We start from the raw sequence: 13,241 nt of genomic DNA, 5'->3' as shown, positions 1-13,241 counted from the left end.
TCCTCAAGAGTTCAAACCCAAGGCCAGTCAATGTGCTGTGGGTGAAGAGAGGGGGGGGGGGGGAATAATAAATGTAACAGCATTCGAATGTCATCAATTACATTCTCCAAACATACTACAGGACCAATAAATCGCTTTCCTCGACACACAATTTGACATGAACATGACCCAATTAATAGATGCATGAAAGTGCACGCATTATACAAGTATTCCGACCATGATTTCCATAACTAAACCTAAACAATTATCTGACCAACTAACAAACCACTCAAGCAACTGTAAGAGCCAAAAGAGAAATTAATCCACTTGCCATATACAAAGTAGGAGTACTTGCTGAACTCATTTATAAACATCTTCGTATAATTTTTATCTGCGGTACAAATGTTTTGGACGAAAACTCTCTTATGGCGATCATCTAAAACCAACGTCATTTTCATCACTATTTTTCCTCCAAATTTTTGAAATTCCATTGCTAACCATACTCTCATCTTTTCGTATAGTTGGTAAAGATCCAAAAGGCACAAAAAGGAGATTAAATCACTCTCAACAGAAATTTTGCATAAAGGATGATGGCATTTCCTTTAACGGTAGTCCTGTTATATGGGGAAGCTGCCGTAGCCTTTCATAAATTGATCCAGCACGGGGCTTCAACCAAAGATCCAATTGTTGCAATGGCCCAACTCTCTCTCTCTCTCTCCAAAATGAACACGATGGCTTAAAAACAAAATGCATGTTGGGTTCCAAAAAGATTTTTATCTGTAGGTTTTTCTCCATTTTACTGCTTACTTTCGATTGTGCAATTTACAAATGAAATGAGAACCCCCCCGTTCTCAATGACTAACCCGATGCACAAGCAGCCATAGAGAAGGGGAATATACAATACAAAGCCTGTCATGCTATAGATTAAGATGTAAAATGAGCATGACCTATCATCACGAGATTAAATATTTATTCCCCATTTATCATAACAGATTGACATGGTACCCTCGTTATCTCAATAAAAGTTGAGTTGTCACCGTGTATTGGTTGCTTCCATGGCTCTCCATCCATTTGCAAAAAAGTGTCTTTCCACTGATCACTTCGAAGCTCCAATCTAATGGAAGCAGCCTGAAATAATGGATGTATTCTTCAACAAAGTTTTAGGAAATCAATGTTAACCTTGCTTAAATTAGAATAGAAGGTACTGCGAAAACTTTCAAGAATACAAAACTGAAAAAACATATTATCAAAGATTCAAAATAAACAAAAGAATTTAGCACACAAGAAACAGGTTAGTGGCAATGTGCTTTAGAAGTTGGTAAAGTCTAAAGCAGAATATTTCCATGAGAAGGGGCGTGTGTGTGTGTGTGTGGGGGGGGGGGGGGGGGGGGGGGGCGGGAATGGTGGCTCACTGCTTTGGTGCCAGTAGTGATTCAACTAGAAGATATGCAAAGAGGGGAAAAATGCGTACCAACCTGGGCTAAATGCTTCGCATTGATAAGTTCAGCCATCACAAATGAAGCATGCCACCCTTGCTTTAACCCAAAGATCTCAAGCAGGCCATCATCAACATGAGCCTCCACAAAACCCCTCTGTAAAAGATCCACAACACAACCCAAAACTCTTGCAATTATTTCGAACATCCACAACACAGACACTCACATGGCAAGTCTATTTGACACTGAAAACCATAAAAATGAAATGGGACGCAAGTATGATGGGTGCTAGAAAAAGATCTCACCAAAAAAAAAGAACACCATTAGACGTGCACTATGATCATTATGTTAGGTTGAGAAGCCAAGATGCATTTTTGTTGCTACAAGTGATCCACAACATATATCAACTTAATATTTACTCATTCATTACCAACCACAGTAACGATTGGAAAGGTTCACAACCAGCATCAATCTAATGACTTCCTTGAGTCAGCCAGGATAGGCACCAAACATGGCCAACCCCGCTGGTTTACAAGGTTTTTATGCACAAGACTAATTTACTGAAAACTTTCACACATCCTCGGAAGCTCGCTTCTGCAAACTAGGTTCTTCTGAAGCTCAAGCTCATTTACAATTTCACAGAAAGCATGTTTCCGACAACATGAAATTTACAAACAGAAGATTATATTTCCATTAAAAAGCAAATTTCAAACAATTCCTATAGAAGGGACCTGAAATTCATCTATTTTAATTGAATTGAAAAATAAACTATAAACGATAACTCTTTTCTTCTACATAAAAAGATGTTTTCTTATCAAAACAAAAGAATTTTTAGGTAATCTATTTGAATGATCAATTCAAGACAAGTGTTAAAGATTTGCTTCTCAATATAAGAACATATACAATTGCACATAACTCATTGTTATTGTAAAGTTTATTCATTATTTTTTATTTATGCATTATTATTCAGTAAGTAATGTTTTTTTTACTGAATTTAAGATGCTCATAACAATTTTCATATTCATATCCAGTACACACATGATAACCTAATTCCACTGTCATATAAAAAAGATTTATTTCTGATTGCATGCACATATTTTTAAAGAGAGAAAATTAAATTAATTAATCATGTATACAATGGTACTACTATAGAGTAAATTCACTGTTCACGTCTAACATTTCCTAGCATTTCTCGCTTCCACCTTACATGGACCTAAAAAACACTCATTTTTCACTTATTATTCAGCTTCTTGATTCCACTTTCTTGTTTGCAACATTGGCATCGACATGACCAAGTGACAAATCAACCCATCCGGGTCATAAGGTCCACTGACTTTAAATCATGGATACAAGCCCTATTGACTCAAATCTGACCACATGGATATGTTCAGCGATGTCTGCTAGGGGTCACACCTTGGATTGTGTTTGTTAGACATAAAAACAAGAGTTTTGAGGCTTTGAAAACTCCACACATCAATGGTTTTCAAGCTGTTAAAATCCCACTTACATATCATAATAGCATAATCCAAAACTTGTTTCCTGCTAAACCAAACATTTTCCTTAACACACACATACACACAAGGATCCAACCGGTCAAACCTAAGACTCCATTGGGTTCACACACACACACACACACACACACACACACACACACACACACACTATGCACATAAACATAAAACTAACAAAAGTACAAATGCATATGTTTATGTAGCCTTTGATTTCTTCATAATTGACTATGCATACAGACCAAGTTATGAATCAAGGATATTGAATCATGGACATTTAATTATATATGCCACAATACAGATATACTGACTCCAAAAATTGTGTAACTTGTCAAAGCGATCATCCTGGTTCTGCAATGTTGTTGGTAAGTGACAGAATTGAGAAAAAAAAAGGGTTAATGTCTGAGAAAAAAAGGTAAATACAACTTGACGGTTGGTAGCACAAACCATGACAACCTTTTCTCAACCAGAATTCATACACAGGCAGCAGTTTCCCTATGTCATGAAAATGCACAAAATTTGAGATATGACAAAGAACCAAAATTTGCTACATATTGACATTCTAATAGGTACAATCTTCTGTAAGATCAAAGTTATGTCTCAAACAAGAAATCATTTAATGCGCAACCCACATGAAGCTAATTGCACTTAAAAGGACATACTATCACCTTCTATCAAAATAATAGATGAATATAGAAACCCATTTTAGTAATCACATAATGCTAAATCTTGTGCAAAGAAATCAACCTTCTCCAGATATTCAGGCTTCAAAAGGCCCCAAGGATTCCTTCCACTTCCATAGTTGGGAATATTCAAAGCCACAATCGACCTGACACTGCAATATTAGATATTTAACACAGCAAAGTTAAAAATAGATCATAAACAAAAATGATCTTTATATATGCTTCAAGTATATTGAAATAAATAAAAAACTTTACTATTGTATCGTGATAAGTCAAAGGTATCTGTTAAGAAGATTTAAAAAAAATGCTTTTTCGCAATAATATGAAACCCACCTAAGTTTTTAAATTGTCAAAATGCATCTGTGTGTCTGTGTATGTGCAGGTAGATGTATGTGTGTGAATTTCCTTCTTCCTCTGCCATTTACTTATGATCTTTATGAAGTGCAAACTTACATAGGAAACCACCCCTGACACATTAACCAGTTGACCCTAACAACTTACATGGATAACCTTCACATCAGGTCAAAACAACTTTTCATTTTATTTAAAGGATATAATATCCATCTGACCAATGCTAGTAATGGAAGCTTTTATGGAGCCCACAAGGGCTCAACTCACCTGCTACAGTACATGACGAGTTCAAACTTCAAACACCACAGAAGGTGTTCCTTGCTGCAACGTGTTCTCCCTGGTGGGCAGGGGGGACCTCAAGGATAACCATACGGAGGCCTGCCAATGTGCAGTCAATGATTTGGGGCGGTTTCCCATGGATTAACCAGGAAACAAGAAGGTAGCTTTCATGGAAGAAAACTCCAAGTCTTTTTAATTAACCAAGAGTTTAGGCGCCCTTTAAAAATATGAAAACACGGATATGTTTTTATCATTCCTGAAAAGTTAGGTATTTTTTTTGCCTACCCATCAAGAGAATTAATAGAGAACGACAGTGCAGAGCCCATGATGTTTCAGAAGCACACACTTGGAGGTTGTTGCAGAAAGGAGGCTGAGGAAATGGAAAATGAATTTTGAAGGCAATAAGAACCAGAAAAGATAGAACATGCTTCCGATACAAACACACCTTGAAGGAACTTGAACCTGCTCCCATTTTGTGGAATTGGCTCGTTTAATTTGTAGCCGCAGAATGTCTTTGAGTCCCCTGTCACAGCCAGTTGAATGTAAACTACAGGATATCAACTATAACATTCTATGCTGATAATTACAACCATATTAATTAACAGTTAAAGTTTATATAATACTGTTGCAGACACCAATATTTCATTTCACACACTAAAAAGATAATAGTCATAAACCAAGAAGAAGCAAATATGACACTAAAGAAAAACAAAGAAGAAGAAGCTAAGCACTAATATGCAAAGACATTAGCCCCTAACCTTAGAATTGGATCACACAAGCAAGGTGTAAAGAACCATCCCTGAGTGCAGCCATATCCTGAATATATCAACTGGAAGAAAAACAAGAAAATGCATTTGAAGGTTCTTATTGAACATCCTGGAGTGCACAGTCAGTGAAATCAAACATTGACAGGCAACTTCTTGAATTGAAATCATAAACAAAAAAACTTACGTTGAAATTTCACAAAGGAAAAAAATAAAATAATAACTCAACCAAAATAAGCATGAGTAACTACATAATTTTTAGGGCTGCATGTGATAGCTTCCAGCAGTCACACTATCTTTAATCCAGGTTCTCAGGTTTGAATCTCATCCAAGGGTATCATCCAGCATAGCAGTTAGAGAAATTTAAGAAAACAAAGTAACTTTCAGATATCAATTCATCCCAATATAAAAGCACATTATTTTCTGGGGTAGAATGAGATAGCTGGATGGTTAGTTCAAACTATCATAACCAAGGGGTCCCGGGTTAGAGTACCATAGCGGCTATCTCCCAGCTTGACAACAGGAAAACCACAAACACACATCATGTTCTAAAAATCACAAAGAAAATAAACAGTACCTGTAACAATAATGATAGACTTAATCGTTGTTAAAACTTAAAAACCACTTGAAGAGTCCATTTTTTTTTCCTCTAAAACATGACAAGCTGAAGTAGGGGTAATGTGGTGCACCTTGATTTGCATCATAAGAACTTCAAAAGTGACATGAAAACTGTTAAAATATGTTGTATATATAAGGGGTGTTTTGGTCTTTTCTCTGATGTAATTGGAATAGCTTAGTAGGGGCTGTATTGTCTTTTCTTCTTGTACCTTTCTTTTTTTTCAGTCAATATGACTGTTGGGACAGTCCAACTAGCTGTTGGACTGTTCCCAACAGTCATATTTGTGACCGTTAGAGGCAGTCCAATGACTGTTGGACTGCCTCCTTTGGCCCTCTTGGTTGCTCTATAAATAGGGCACTTATTCTCCGTTGTAACCAATGCTTTTGACAGCACTTTTGTGATTCTATAAAGATAAATTTTTTAAGTTTGCGATTTGTGTGACTTGTTGAGATTGTGTTGTCTCCTTGGCGAGATTGTATTTGACCGAATAGAGGTCTTTTGTGTGTTTATGATCTCTTGTGGCCCTTAGTGGCATTCTATTGTGTTTTTTATTCATTTCATTTCAAAAACCTTATTAGATAGTGCCATTTAGTTACTTAATTTGTATTAATAATTTTTGGGTACTTTATATATATATATATATATATTATATATAGAGAGAGAATGATAGATCATCAATTTATTTTTAACTTAATTTTATGGGGAAAAAGTCAGATTCTTGATTCCGTTTTTTAATATAGATAAAAACTCTTCAAGGAAATCAAAAAGACTAACTTTGACTTACCTAAATATATCTTCAGATAAAATAATACATATTCTATTTCCTTTTTTTCATAGGCTAGCTGAGGAAGGACTCCCTGAAAGAAAATGAAACTCACAACCAAACTATCTCTTCACCACACACTCACGAAGAGGTTACAAGAACCACAAGGGTTCATACAAGCATAAGAACACACACTACCCGAAAAGGGTATTCAAAAGAAAAAGAATTTTATTAACTTGGGATACAATCCCACAAAAACCATAAAATACAAGGGGAAGTAGTCCCCATATTTATAGAGGAGAATGAGAAGCCTTCAAGGGAGTCGTTGGACTCTCAACGGCTCCCTTGAAAGATGCTTTTTTGACTTTAGTCAAAAAAGCACCTTTTTGACTAGTCAAAAAGGTGAAGGCTTAAAAAGATCCAAAACAAAAAACTAGCCTAATTCTAGTTATGTTCTAACTAAGATTAACTAAACTAAAAACTAACTAGGAAAAAGAGAAAGGTACTACAAGCCTATGAGATTACATATGAGATATTATATGAGATTACATATTTTAACACTCCCCCTCAAACTTACGGTTGGATAACCGAAAGTTTGCCTAAAAGAAAGTGAAATTTAGGAAGAGTGAGAGGCTTGGTGAAGAAATTGGCCAACTGATACTATGAGGAGGCATAGGGAAGATTGATGGTGCCGCGCAAAAATTCCTCTCGTACGTAGTGACAATCCATCTCTATATGCTTAGTGCGTTCGTGGAATGTCCGATTATTGGCAATATAGATAGAGCTCATATTGTCACAGCACAAATTTGATGTTTTTGAACTTTCAACTCCCATATCGGAAAGTAGACGTCGAAGCCAGACCAATTCCATAGTGGTTATAGTCATTGCCCTATATTCAGCTTCTATTGATGAGAGAGAGTTGCATTGCCATGACACCAAAGATTCTCCTAAGAAGACACAAAAGCCAGTAGTTGAGTGGCGGTCATTTGGATCACCACCCCAATCTGCATCAGTATAAGCAAGAAGTTCTAAATTAGAGGAAGCAGACAAAAATAAACCTCGAGAAATAGAATTTTTACTATATCTAATAATACGCAAAACTGCTCCCTTATGAACAAAAGTTGGGGCATACTGAAATTGACTGGCTGTATGGACAGCATGTGCAATGTCAGGTCTTGTAATAGACAGATACAATAGTGACCCAACGAGTTGTCTATAAGGAGTAGGGATGGCAGTGGGGCGGAGCGGGGGACAAGGTCTCCACCCCCGCCCCGCCTCAAGATTTTATCCTCCACCCCTGCCTCCATCCCCGGCGGGGAATGGATTTTATCCTCCATCCTCGCCTTCATCCCTGTTTCATGTCCTCCATCCCCGGTTCAAACGGGGATGAGGCGGGGATATTGCGGGGAAAAGTGGTCAGGGCGGGGATCGTGGCGGGGACGGGACGGGGTGGGGCGGGGAAAAGTGCACGTCCATCCCCGCCTCCACCGCCGAACGGGGATAGATTTTAACCTTCGTCCCCGCCTCCATCCCCATTTCATACCCTTCATCCCCGGTCCAAACGGGGCGAGGCGGGGCCCCGCTTTCCCCCAGTCCACTGCCATCCCTAATAAGGAGTTGGATTCTCAAATGGCTCTCCATCATCAATCTTCATCTTGACATTCACAACTTCGAAAGTGTCAACGTGTCTTTCATCTGAAATACCTGACTTGGCAACAATATCCAATGCAAACATAGATTGAGTTAGCAAATATCCCCTAGATGAGTATGCAACTTCTATACCAAGAAAGTATTTCAAAAAACCCAAATCACTCATTTCAAAATGTGTTTTGAGAAATTTTTTAATATCGTAAACTCCCTGTTTATCACTTCCGGTGATGATCATGTCGTCAACATAGAGTAGAAGAATAATAATACCTGCATTAGAATTCTTAACAAACAAAGTTGTGTCAGTAAGACAAGATTGAAAACCAAAATCAAGCATAACCTTACTAAACTTATCATACCAAGCTCCAAAAGCTTGTTTGAGACCATACAACGCCTTATTTAGGCGAAGAGTTTTCCCTTTAGAGGCATTCATTCCTGATGGTCTAAATCACAGGGATTAGGCTAGCAAGGTGCCTCACCCGCATCAACGCGACTCGACGCGGGTGCGGTCAACCCGACCCTGGGTGCGTTGACCGCACCCAGGGTCATTTCGGTCTATTTTTTGTTTTTGTTTTTTAAAAAATTGCCCTATGAAATGGGCTGCGAAATTTAAAAAAAAAATCTTGGGGGGGGAACCCTGATCAACCCCTCCATCCAAAAGAAGAGAAAACAATCGATAAAACAAGTTAAGACAACGCGCGAACGCAAGAAAAAACTCTAATCGACCCCTCCATCCAAAAGAATAGAAAACAATCAATAACACAAGTAAAGACAACGAGAGAGAGAAGAAGTCATACCTCGAAGACGAGTCTTCTCTCTCCCAAAACGAATCTCCTTGCGCAGAGACGGACGAAGAAGTGGGGAAGAAATACTTGACTCGTATTTATAGGCGGCCCATGCCCGTTATGGGTCTTCCCCCGATCTGGATACTGTGAGATTCAAACCGACGGTTGAGATTGAATATTAGGTGTGCTTCTGCACTCCCACACTGACGACCAGGATTCGCTCGGATTGTGCTTTCTCTTCCCCATAATCCACCATCGGATCTCGCTTTCGATAGACGGGTCAGCAATAGCGACGACTTATTCCACCGCCCTTTTTCTGCTTACCTAATCATGTAATCATGCTGAAACGAGCAAAAACACAAAAAACCCCAAAATTACTATATATTCTTATAAACCCTGCCACAATTTTTGGTTATTACATTTACCCGGCCTTCCCTTTTTTCTTCTTTTGGATTTATGTGTTGTTGTTCCTAAAACGGATCACTTTACATATAGACGTTTAACATATGAAAATTTTACAATTTACCATCTCATTTCTCAAAATATTTGAGATAAATGGTTGACTTTTTCAGAATTTGTTTAAAGGGCTGATTGAGTTACTTTTTATATCACTCAAATCAGGTTAACTTTCGAAAATCGAATTTTTAACCGTTCACTTTCTTTAAATGGTTGAATGTCACTCGCTACAGCTAAGTATAAATGAGTAATTTCAATGGATAAAAGTAACTCAAGCAGTTATATGACAGGTTTTTTAAAAAGGTAATGTTAACCTTAAATATTTCAAAACTGAGGCCACTAACCATAAATTTATCAAGCCTTAAATGCTTATATGTAAATTACCTTTTCAAATCGAAAAAGGAACGTAGTGTATGACAAAAATGAACCCCCGGACCCCCCTTTATATATATATATATATATATATATATATATATATATATATATATATATATATGTATGTATGTATTTTTTTTTACATTTTTGCCCCTGCCGCACCCAAGGTTTTTGAAAGTGCCGCACCCTCGCACCCATGTGACATAGCTGATGGTGGATCCATGTACACTTCTTCAGCTAAATTTTCATTTAAAAATGCATTTTTAACATCCATTTGAAAAATACACCATCTTTTTATGGATGTAAGAGCTATTAAGATTCTAACCGTGGTCATTCTAGTTATTGGGGCAAAGGTTTCTTCATAATCTATTCCATATTCTTGAGAATAGCCTTTTGCCACCAACCGAGCCTTGAACCTTTCAAGAGTGTCATCACTCTTGGTTTTAACCTTATACACCCAACGACAGCCAATAGGTTTTTTGTTGGGAGAATTATCTTGAATGGTCCAAGTGTTGATTTTTTCTAAGGCTTCTAATTCAACTTCCATAGCTTTGACCCACTCAGGTTGATCCATAGCTATAGTATAACTGAAGGGTTCTTCATAAGAGTGAATTAAGGCAATGAAAGCTTGATATTTTGGTGAAAAAGACTCGTATGACACAAACTTTTCAGGAACTTTCGAGATCCTAGTGGATTTTCTAGATGAAGACGCAGGTTCGTGTTCCCTTGTGTATTTATCCAGGGCACACTATCTTTCTAAGTTTCCTCGTCTAGAGTATTGAATCACTCCTGGCTGCTATTAACTGAATCGCAGTGTTATTAAAAACGCGCCTCAAGGCACAAAAAGCGCGCCTTGCCTCGAGGCGAGGGCCTTTTCGCCTTGAGGCGCACTTAAAAAGCATAAAACCCTCAAGGTGTACGCGTCATGCGCCTTGAGGCGAGGCGCGCCTCACCGTGAGGCGCGCAATAGAAAATCGAATAAGCCCGGACCCGAGTCTGACCCAGACCCAGACCCGTATGCTCGAAGGTTCGAGAGAACCTGTATCTTTAAAAAAGACACAGGCACCTCTCTCAAACCTTCTCTCCACTTTGTCCCCTCTCTCGAACCTTCTCTCTCCACTCTGTCCCCTCTCGTCCCCCGCCACCGTCGGCCACCACCCAACGCCGGCCACCACCCGCCGCCGGCCACCACCCACCGCCGGTCATCGCCTCTTCCACCTTCTTCTTTTCTCTGCTGAGAAGGCATCGGCGACCCGCCGGCCACCACCGGCCTCTTTTTTCTGTTGCGAGGGGGCCAGCGACTCACCACCACCGTCGTCCGTTCCGACGACCTCTGTTTCTCTGCATTTTCCGGTGACGTCGAAGTCTCCGCCACCAGGTAAGCCCTCTTCTTTACTTCTTCTCAGTGAGGGGTCGACCGACAAGGGGCAGAGCCCCCTGTCGTCGCCTCTCGTCGGCAGGGGGTTACCCCCTCCTCTGCTTTTCTCTCTTGGTCGACCCCTCACTGAGAGTGCTTATTGTTGTTCATTTGCTAGTTCCGTTTTTCTGCTAGACATTCGTGTCACTTCTACTTTGTCAAACTTACGAATGGATCCCAAGATGCTTGGTTTAATAGCTCGAGAGAGTTGAGACATGCAGATTTTAGACTAAGCCCTGGTCATCTCGGATTCTACTAAACACTGTTGTGGCTGAAGACTATGATCTAGTGTGTAAAGATCTTCATTTATCGACTGCTGACTTCATTAGAGAGCGCAAAGGTTCTCGTTCTCATGTGCTAGTGTCTTCCTCACTCTTGCACTCGATCTCGCTTAGTTGGGGCCCAGATAAACTCATGTGGGGAAACACAATTTTTTATTCAGTTCCTCGCAGTGTGATTTGGAAGGACTTTGCACATAAGTTTTCCTTCAGAGGCATGGTGCAAATATCTCTGGTATAAGCATGTTGTACCTAGGGCCTTATGGACAGTTTACCTAGCTTGTAAGAGCAGGCTTCCAACGTTTGACAGACTGCAACATTATGACATTCAACTTGTTAAAATGTAAAACTGTACATATATGTATATATAATAATATTATATTATTATATATATATATATAAATACATTTTTAATTTCTTTCTTTTCTGTATTTTTTTTCCTTTATTTTTATTTTTTGTCTTTATGTCATCTAGTTCAGTTTGAACTAGAATGACTGTTGCTAGTCAAGTCCTGTCCAGACTTGACTAGCAATAGAGCTGTTGGACTGACACATTCCAACAGCTCTAAATAGAGCTGTTGGACTGTGCCCAACAGCTCTATTGAGTCCTCTTTCAGCTGTGTATATAAAGGGGTGCAGCCCCTCTTGTATTTCACTCCAATGCTTCTTAAGCAATTGGTTTTTCATATCAATAAAGAATACATTTTTATTTTTATTTTGTTTCCAGTTATACCCTTTTTAAGGGTTATGCTTTAGTGTCATTCTTGACACTTGCTCTTGTTAATCAAAGCTCGTGTTTCGAAGATCCCCATTTCATTTCATGGTATCAGAGCCGCGGAAGTACTAAATCTTGAGGAAAAGCTGCCTCGGTTTCCGTGCCCGTTTGCAAAAGTGTTCGCCACTTGAAGAGAAGTGTTTTATCACTTCATTGGAGAAGATTTCACATCTTGTTGTATTGTTTTTTTTTTTTCTTTCTTTCTCATTTTCCTTCTTGTTTCTCTTCTATCCCTATTCTTTCTCTCCCTGTAATCGATGGATGACAATGATAAAGTCACCATCATGCCTATGAAACTAAGCGATACGAACTATGTAACATGGGCTTCAATCATGAAGCACCATATATGGGGAAAAGGCTTATGGGGGATTGTGGATGGTTCCGATTCGGAACCTAAGCTATCTCTTACTAAAAAGGAGGGAGATAAAGACGTCCCTCTATCGGAAGAAGAGAAAATCAAGGCTATTGCCTCATACGAGAAGAAATGGAAAGAATGGAGAATATCTCATGCGAAGATAATGTCATGGCTTATCAATAGCGTTGACATTAAAAAATGCTCAAGTCTTGCCAAATTTGATCATGCCGATAAGGCATGGGAATACCTTAAGAATATGTATTCCCTTAAAGATATTGCACACGTGTGCAACCTCCAAGAAAAAGTTCGAATGATGACACAAGGAGACAAAACTATTCGTGAATATTACAATGGGTTGTCCGAACTTTGGGAAGAACTTTCCCTTTTAGAACCAAAGTGGCATTGTGCCGAAGACATCGAGCTTCGTCAGAAACAACTCGATGTTGAACATTTTTACCAGTTTATCACTGGATTAAGGCCGGAATTTGAAACCACTAAATCGGCCCTACTTCACCGGGGAAAAATTCCTTCTATTGTTGAAACTATTGAAGAGTTAACAATGGAAGAAAATCGTCTCCGAAAAGGTTCTTTAAAAATTGAAGATGATTCTGTTTTAGCCGTGTCTAGACCAGGGAATCATGTTCGATCATATAGGCCTCCTCACTTTAACCGACAAAATGGTGACTATGATAAGAAGAAAGTTATTTGTCATCACTGTCATGAACCGGGACACTACAGGCCACAATGTCCCAAACTTAAGGAGCTGAGAGAA

General features: G+C 38.8%; 1 protein-coding gene across 1 annotated transcript in view; it reads right to left on the bottom strand.

Moving 5' to 3' along the window:
* Positions 1–750: 750 nt before the first annotated feature.
* LOC149841787 (diacylglycerol kinase 4-like) overlaps positions 751–13,241 on the bottom strand; it is a 41,048-nt gene continuing 28,557 nt past the window's right edge. The window contains exons 8-12 of the mRNA XM_089998522.1: positions 4,995–5,065; positions 4,682–4,759; positions 3,671–3,758; positions 1,455–1,571; positions 751–1,107 (exon numbers count right to left, since the gene is read on the bottom strand). Coding sequence (XP_089854648.1) covers positions 949–1,107; positions 1,455–1,571; positions 3,671–3,758; positions 4,682–4,759; positions 4,995–5,065 — 513 coding nt within the window. The 3' untranslated portion in view covers positions 751–948. The remainder of the gene's footprint in view (positions 1,108–1,454; positions 1,572–3,670; positions 3,759–4,681; positions 4,760–4,994; positions 5,066–13,241) is intronic.

Source organism: Nuphar pumila, chromosome 3 (genome assembly GCF_984573655.1).
Source record: "Nuphar pumila chromosome 3, dmNupPumi1.hap1.1, whole genome shotgun sequence".
Taxonomy (NCBI): Eukaryota; Viridiplantae; Streptophyta; class Magnoliopsida; order Nymphaeales; family Nymphaeaceae; genus Nuphar; species Nuphar pumila.
The sequence above is the reverse complement of the archived record's forward strand: the minus strand, read 5'-3'. Positions and strand labels throughout refer to the sequence as shown.